General features: G+C 36.5%; 1 protein-coding gene across 1 annotated transcript; it reads left to right on the top strand.

Annotated features, from left to right (window-relative positions):
• Positions 1 to 367: 367 nt before the first annotated feature.
• On the top strand, positions 368 to 8,663 carry LOC138322546 (integumentary mucin A.1-like). The gene is made up of 3 exons (XM_069266560.1): positions 368 to 603; positions 6,660 to 6,807; positions 7,514 to 8,663. The coding sequence occupies exons 1-3, from the start codon at positions 574 to 576 to the stop codon at positions 8,323 to 8,325; spliced, it is 990 nt and encodes a 329-aa protein (XP_069122661.1). The 5' UTR covers positions 368 to 573; the 3' UTR covers positions 8,326 to 8,663.
• Positions 8,664 to 9,234: the final 571 nt, after the last annotated feature.

The raw sequence follows: 9,234 nt of genomic DNA on the forward strand, positions 1-9,234 counted from the left end.
GGCCTAAAGAAAAACATACAATAAATCATAATGAGGATAATAAAAGTACTCCATTGTTTAAGATATTTTACATAAGGTATTTCCCTGATGAACATATTACGAGACCAAACACACGAGCATATGACATCCAGAAACAACTTAGCTTAAAAAAAAGTACTCATCTGGTGAGGAATATTTGTGTTTGTTAAGGTGGCAGATTTATTATCAGAAATAACGTGAAGAAGTCTGCTTTACAACTCCTCGGCACTCGTATTATTAATCGCTTCCTATGTACTCGGTATGGCCGGGATGTGAGGATTTGTGTGGTATTTGGTGTCGAGTTGTGTAACGCTGCTTCTATTACTAACAGTACCGCCTGTCCTTACTGACATCCGTCCCAGGATAAAAGAACACTCCAACAAGCTCTTCTGACATCTACTATTAATTTACGGGGCGTTTTATTCCAGATCTCTGTTCACATAAACCATGTAACAGGTTGTCGCCTGTCGTCCACTCTGTGGTCACTCCGAATAATACCTGCGGATATAAACCAAAGACTAGCTAGTGTCGCCTGCTCACCAGCCGACTTCCAGCATGGAGCGCCATCACCAACTCGCCGTCTCCGTAAGTCTACTTCTAATTGTTTAATTTATTGATAAAATTTACTTTGGTTTAAAGGAGAACACTTTTCTTTTTGACAACACAAGAAAGTTTTCATCCGATATTTTCTGATTTTGTCTAATCCCAAAACGCAGATGAAAATTACAAAATAAGTGATCATCAAAAATTTCCATAGGATTCCTACCTCTCCATAATTTTCATGTTTTACTTCCGTACCTATTTAGTTTTGTAAATGGACCATTCATATGAATTATTTCTCTGTCTTGTGGATAACCTAAGACAATGTTGGTTTTGATTTATCTAATGCATCTATTTGTTTTGTTAATATTTTGAATGATTTCTTTTCATTATAATATTCTTTTTTTGTTTTCCGATTTTGAGTGAGAAACATGACGTACATATGTGATTTAAAATCTTGATGAAAAATTATTTTATTTTAAATCAACACCTCGATGACTCAGCAATTTCTCAATTCAGTTGTTATTTCTGCATATAAGATACTAAATATTTCCCATTGATAATTCACCTTTCCTTCATGTAAAGAAGTACAGTTCAACAGCTGACAAAATGTCACCCCAAAGTCCTCAAATTGTCACAAAAAAAGAAGCATAAATGACAACTGAAGTCATAAATACATCAGCTATGGTAGAGAATGAATAAGTAGCGGTGCCACATTCTAGACTTACGGTAATAAACCAAAGCGTAGAGCAGACACAATCACCGAAAGTGGAGTATCGTCCCTAAACTCCCCTGACCAGTGCTCGAACAAAAAAACACGGATTTTGGCTATTTTCAACAAAATCTAAATTAAGTTCACGTATTGGTTTGTTCACGACAACGAATCCGAAGACCAATGTCAAAATGTCGGAAGTTGCGTAAGAAGGGACCAGTCCTCGAACACCCCAATAGAAAAATAAACATTGTATTTCTGACAATTTTTTTTATATAAATCCATAACCTGTCCATATTTGACAAAAAGCAAACAAACTTTTTCGTGGGTAATACACCGGAAATCATGGATTAACACGCGTTTTAATAGGACGGGAAGTGAACCAAAATTTACAAAATCACAATTTTTCGTTATTCATGCCAAAACATGTTGCAAGTGCCATTTTTCTTTAAGAAGAGAATTTTCGTTATCATTTTAACATAATTAAATACTTTTAGAATATTTCTAACTTTTCATGCCATGTTGTTTATTTTGGCGATCGTCAATTTTTTGATTTGCCGTCAGACGTCGTCTGCTCATATTCAAATTACGGAACTGGTAAGCAAACTTTTCTTATTGGCGGAAGAAAAGTGTCAACACACACCACAATTATCATGCATCATGAACAAAAGAATCGACTGGATTTAGAAATGAGAAGCGAAAAATGAAATAGTGTTCTAGCATTGTCCTGTTCGAGCACTGGTCGGGTGAGTCGTCTACCTCCAGTATGGAATGTCGTAATCATTTGCGAACAGGTGTTGATATCTTGTTTACGAAAAACATGTCATTGTGTTGTCGCTTAACGGTCAGATTTTATCAAATGATTGATTAAAAATATTAATACAGTTAGCAGATATAAAAAAATGATTAAATATAAACATTCAATACTCAAAAACCATAGGCTCAATATGGACAAAACAAGTGTAGAAACACCATACACCATTTGTAAAGAAGCTTTTGACAAAGCTTTATATTTGAACCAGAGCAGTTCGTGGATCTGTTTCTTCCTTACTGCGTCTAACGAACGGGCAATGTTTATCAATGTATTCAGAAAGATGGAACCTTGAGGTTCGGAGGGGATGCCGACGGCGCCAGACACATAAATCTACAAATCAATCTAGGTCAAAGTAATGAAACAAGGGACCGATGACACCAAAATAATATCAAAACCATTATCTATGCTGAAGGCAAGTTAAAGACAACACTAATATGAATAGACGAGCAAACATGAACAATACAACCAGATGTTTCTGCACAGTAAGCGGCCCCACCGGTCATACAATGCACGGTCAATGACGGAAAGAAACCCAAGAGGTATCAATGCAAGCGGACCCCTGTGAGGTTATGATATGGATGATAATACCATGTGTACCATTAACCCCTTAACTCCCAAGAATTTTTAGCAGAGTTCTCGAAAATCTGACATTTTATTTCAAAGTGATTTTTCACCCTTTTGCATCAATATTTTTGGTAATCAATCCATATATATTTAGATACTTCAGATCACAACCTTTTCAAATTTTGTAACAAAAATAAAGTTTTCCCATTAATTACGTTACCATAGCAACCGAAATTTTGGACTTTTACAAAAAAGTTAAAGTTTCTTACATTTATAACTCTTAAGATCATGAAAGGTATTTAGAAGTCAATTTATCAACCTAACAATCAGGTATATTATTGCAGAAGGGTTAAAAATTTCATTGAATGCCATAATTTCAATTTAATTTTGAATATTACCATGGTTACCAACAAAATTAAAAACCGATGATTTTTTAAAATGCTTAAATTAGTGTTTAACCTGTCTTACTTCAACTAGAGAAAGTTTTATCTATATAACAGGCTTAGTCATCTTTTACCTTTCATATTAATTTCAAAAGAGAACGTGGCCAGAATTGGTATCAAATCATTAATCTTTTGCGTGAAAAATGTTACCATGGCAACAAAAATATAAACTACGGAAAATGCAATTTTACATTGATAGAACCATTTTCATGGGCTTCCAGTTGACCAAAATATCGAAAAAAATGTAATGTGTTGCAAAATAGTTTGTTTGACATGTTACTGTTTACAACATCAAATATTAATATTCTTACTCAAGTCATTTCAATTTTTTGGAACTCCAACAACCAACATCATAACCTTTATGTCATTGTAGCAAGCCGGCTTACAAATATCTTTATGTGTGTTTTCTCCAGATCAAGATGTTTTGGTAATATATATATGTTAACGATAAAAAATGAAATGCAGTACTCTTTTAGTATATTGCAGTAGTTTGTAAGTTACCAACATTGTATAAAGTCAGTTTTTTTCAATTCATCCAAACAAAAGTATCAATATCCATCAAGATAATAAATGAATACAGAGTAAAAGACTAGCAAACAACTTTTGTTTTTCTTGACAAAAATTGTGTATTCCACATGTAAATGTACATATCAATTTGTATGTTCTTTTTTAAAGACAAAAACGCATATATGTATTCTACATTTGATAGAAATACAAACAATCTCTATTTAACATTTATTATCTGTTTGCCTATGTCCGGTCCTATATTGCCTGGTTACCAAAAAGACAAGGTTCCCCCCCCCCCCCCCAGATATACATGTATATATATTTGCAAACAAATGCATCGTGTATATGTGATGTATACTTTGTCCATATTATAGATACCATGTGATGTAGTCTGCTAAAACTGCCTATATTATTAGGCTTTTTAAAAAATCATCTGTGTACATACATGTATATATGATATGTCTTTACCATATTGCAGATACATTGTATACACTGTGTACATACATGTATATCTGAATATGTCTTGACCATATTGTAGATGATACTGCAGTGTCTACATGATATATATTGTGTGTTATGTCTTGACCATATTGTAGATACACTGCAGTGTCTACAGATATATATGTGTTATGTCTTGACCATATTGTAGATACACTGCAGTGTCTACAGATATATGTGTGTTATGTCTTGACCATATTGTAGATGCACTGCAGTGTCTACAGATATATGTGTGTTATGTCTTGACCATATTGTAGATACACTGCAGTGTCTACAGATATATGTGTGTTATGTCTTGACCATATTGTAGATACACTGCAGTGTCTACAGATATATGTGTGTTATGTCTTGACCATATTGTAGATACACTGCAGTGTCTACAGATATATATGTGTTATGTCTTGACCATATTGTAGATGCACTGCAGTGTCTACAGATATATGTGTGTTATGTCTTGACCATATTGTAGATACACTGCAGTGTCATACAGATATATGTGTGTTATGTCTTGACCATATTGTAGATACACTGCAGTGTCTACAGATATATGTGTGTTATGTCTTGACCATATTGTAGATACACTGCAGTGTCTACAGATATATGTGTGTTATGTCTTGACCATATTGTAGATACACTGCAGTGTCTACAGATATATGTGTGTTATGTCTTGACCATATTGTAGATACACTGCAGTGTCTACAGATATATGTGTGTTATGTCTTGTTTACCATATTGTAGATACACTGCAGTGTCTACAGATATATGTGTGTTATGTCTTGACCATATTGTAGATACACTCAAAAGAGAACGATACGTGGCCAGAATTGGTATCAAATCATTAATCTTTTGCGTGAAAAATGTTACCATGGCAACAAAAATATAAACTACGGAAAATGCAATTTTACATTGATAGAACCATTTTCATGGGCTTCCAGTTGACCAAAATATCGAAAAAAATGTAATGTGTTGCAAAATAGTTTGTTTGACATGTTACTGTTTACAACATCAAATATTAATATTCTTACTCAAGTCATTTCAATTTTTTGGAACTCCAACAACCAACATCATAACCTTTATGTCATTGTAGCAAGCCGGCTTACAAATATCTTTATGTGTTTTTTCTCCAGATCAAGATGTTTTGGTAATATATATATGTTAACGATAAAAAATGAAATGCAGTACTCTTTTAGTATATTGCAGTAGTTTGTAAGTTACCAACATTGTATAAAGTCAGTTTTTTTTCAATTCATCCAAACAAAAGTATCAATATCCATCAAGATAATAAATGAATACAGAGTAAAAGACTAGCAAACAACTTTTGTTTTTCTTGACAAAAATTGTGTATTCCACATGTAAATGTACATATCAATTTGTATGTTCTTTTTTTAAAGACAAAAACGCATATATGTATTCTACATTTGATAGAAATACAAACAATCTCTATTTAACATTTATTATCTGTTTGCCTATGTCCGGTCCTATATTGCCTGGTTACCAAAAAGACAAGGTTTCCCCCCCCCCCCCCCCCAGATATACATGTATATATATTTGCAAACAAATGCATCGTGTATATGTGATGTATACTTTGTCCATATTATAGATACCATGTGATGTAGTCTGCTAAAACTGCCTATATTATTAGGCTTTTTAAAAAATCATCTGTGTACATACATGTATATATGATATGTCTTTACCATATTGCAGATACATTGTATACACTGTGTACATACATGTATATCTGATATGTCTTGACCATATTGTAGATACTTGTGGCAATGTCTCAGTATATTGTGTGTTATGTCTTGACCATATTGTAGATGCACTGCAGTGTCTACAATATATTGTGTTATGTCTTGACCATATTGTAGATACACTGCAGTGTCTACAGATATATGTGTGTTATGTCTTGACCATATTGTAGATACACTGCAGTGTCTACAGATATATGTGTGTTATGTCTTGACCATATTGTAGATACACTGCAGTGTCTACAGATATATGTGTGTTATGTCTTGACCATATTGTAGATACACTGCAGTGTCTACAGATATATGTGTGTTATGACTTGACCATATTGTAGATACACTGCAGTGTCTACAGATATATGTGTGTTATGTCTTGACCATATTGTAGATACACTGCAGTGTCTCTTACAGATATATGTGTGTTATGTCTTGACCATATTGTAGATACACTGCAGTGTCTACAGATATATGTGTGTTATGTCTTGACCATATTGTAGATACACTGCAGTGTCAACAGATATATGTGTGTTATGTCTTGACCATATTGTAGATACACTGCAGTGTCTACAGATATATGTGTGTTATGTCTTGACCATATTGTAGATACACTGCAGTGTCTACAGATATATGTGTGTTATGTCTTGACCATATTGTAGATACACTGCAGTGTCTACAGATATATGTGTGTTATGTCTTGACCATATTGTAGATGCACTGCAGTGTCTACAGATATATGTGTGTTATGTCTTGACCATATTGTAGATACACTGCAGTGTCTACAGATAGATAACTAGTATACGTATTATTTGATGTTACAGATCTGTCTGTGCCTGGGAGTGGTCGTGTCCGCTAACATTGCCCCGCACTCGTTCCGCTACACGGCTCCTACTACAGCAGCTGAACCACAAACACTTGATGCCATTTCGTCACGCTTGGAGGGACAATCAACCTCCGGCAGCAACACAGGTGAGGATGTGTGAACAAAAAATTGAACGTTATAAGGAAACGGTACTAGTATACTAGTAAGTAGCCAGGGCCCCATATTATCAACATTCCTTCACTTTCAGAAATTCTTCACAAAATGTAACTTAAAATTCTCCTTAACATAAAATTTGTTTCTGAACATTTGTAATGCTTTTCTTTGGATATTTTAAAGTTAAGGATTCAATTAAATAAAAAAAAGGTGATGGAACTGGGTCCATGATAATTGATTCATCATCATCACAGCACAAATTGACTACGTTGTACAGTGCAGTGTATCAGCTGATAATCTACTTGTAAATCTGATAATGCTTTTGTGGTGACACTAACCCACCAATCATGATTATACTACTGGTGATTTATTTATTGGTTACATTTGTATGATTAAATTCAATTGGGTTCTGAAATTTCAGTAGAACAACACACAAAAATAGACTACGATAACTCAACTTCCTATATGTTGTATGGATTGTTTGTCGAAGCTGAGGACTACTTAAGGTGCAAAAAAATTGGTTATTAGCAAATTAGCACATTGGTTAATAAGTAAATTGGATAGCAATTCAAATAGCAAGTAAAATTGATCAGATTACAACGCGAAAATCGCAATACGATTATCACTCGAATGTATAATGATTGGATTGTTGTCGTTTGGTGCTACCTCAGTGACTAATAGTTTTTATATGTTGTCCAGGTAAGCTGGTGATCGTGGACACTAACAATACCACCCCGCAGGACATCACGGCAGTAAATGCTGGGGGCGATAATATTGTCGTTACCATGGAAACCGGACCGAACGTCACTCCTTCACCAGATTGGAACTGGATTGTCACTCCAAAACCTAAACGCACGCCCCAACCACCGGTACAAACTGGAACAACCGACTGGAACTGGATTGTCACCCCTACACCGAACACAACGCCGCCACCAACGGCACAGCAAACAACAGACTGGAATTGGATCGTCACTCCTACCCCTCGGCCCACGCCTCCAAGACCAGCTCAGCGGAGAACAACTGACTGGAACTGGATTGTGACTCCAACTCCCCAAACCACGCCCTCGCAACAGACGAGACAATCCGACTGGACCTGGGTAGACACACAGGCCCAAACAGCAGCCCCGGTATATGCCTCTCCAGTACCGAACGCGGCTACACAGGACCCGTTCTTCTATGGGAATGGAAACACAATGGGTTACTTTGGAAACACTGTAGGATACTATGGAACACCATCATATTGGGGAATCTCATACCAACCACCACAGCAAACAACTCAGGATCCAGGAGTGAAATACGGCGTATGTCCCGAGCCGAGAGTGGTTGGCGCGAAATGTGGTCATCGCTGTTACCGCGATATAGAATGTCCCCAGGACTGGAAGTGTTGCAACGACGGCTCCGGGAAAAAAGATGGCTGCTGTCACGCTCGGAAACCAACCGAAATGGAAAGCTTCATGAATTATTATTGGGAAATGCCTCCATCACAGGAAATACAGAATGAAATGCCGTGATAGTCACATTCGTGTTACCGACATCTAAATCTACAAATGCTGTTGGGTCAGAGAGTTTTTACTTATCGATGTCGTTGGTATGGTAGGTCTGTCATATTAAGTGTATGCCAAGTCGGAAATAGACATTGGATACGCGTGTTAAAGACAAACTGTCCAGTGTTGTAACTTCAGGAATTCCAGTGGTGACATCCAGGATATCTACAAAAACAGACGGCCTAAGTGTCCTAGGCTACAAATTTGAATGTTCGCGCCGGGTGCGTTATCCACAATAGAATGCGGGTGTGTTGGTGGCCTTTACTGTTAAGTTATACTCTAATAAAATTTGTTATCACTTCAAAGGTTTTTTTCTCTCTCTTTCAGAAAGTTTGTTAGTGGCGAGGCACCCGCGTCGTATGATACAGATTAACGACATCGCGATTCATGTAATAATTGCAAGTTGGTACTACATGTACGGATTTTGACATGCATTCCCTAGTATTACTGTCAATTCCATGAAGGACAATCCAGCTGTAAGGATTTGAAGTTTTGTAAAGTTTATAGAAAAAAACCAGAGATATAGACGTCCCACTCTCCACATACAGTACGTGGGGAGTGGACAGAGAACTCTCTGTAACCGGTTATAGTGTGGAGTGGACATAGAACTCCCTGTTACCTGTTACAGTGGGGAGTGGACACAGAACTCCCTGTAACCTGTTACAGTGTGGAGTGGACACAGAACTTCCTGTAACCTGTTACAGTGGGGAGTGGACACAGAACTCCCTGTAACCTGTTACAGTGTGGAGTGGACACAGAACTTCCTGTAACCTGTTACAGTGTGGAGTGGGTAGGAAACTCCCTGTAACCTGTTACCGATTTCAGACGTGAGTGGACAGAGAACCCCCTTTCACCGGTCACCGGTTACAGTCGGGA

Source organism: Argopecten irradians, chromosome 4, assembly GCF_041381155.1.
Source record: "Argopecten irradians isolate NY chromosome 4, Ai_NY, whole genome shotgun sequence".
In the NCBI taxonomy this organism is placed as follows: Eukaryota; Metazoa; Mollusca; class Bivalvia; order Pectinida; family Pectinidae; genus Argopecten; species Argopecten irradians.

Excerpts from the sequence above, each read along its gene's own strand:
- LOC138322546 (XM_069266560.1), top strand. The coding sequence starts at position 574 with ATGGAGCGCCATCACCAACTCGCCGTCTCC. Across the intron at positions 604-6,659 it reads ATCACCAACTCGCCGTCTCC|ATCTGTCTGTGCCTGGGAGT; the intron begins GTAAGTCTACTT and ends TTGATGTTACAG. Across the intron at positions 6,808-7,513 it reads AACCTCCGGCAGCAACACAG|GTAAGCTGGTGATCGTGGAC; the intron begins GTGAGGATGTGT and ends TATGTTGTCCAG.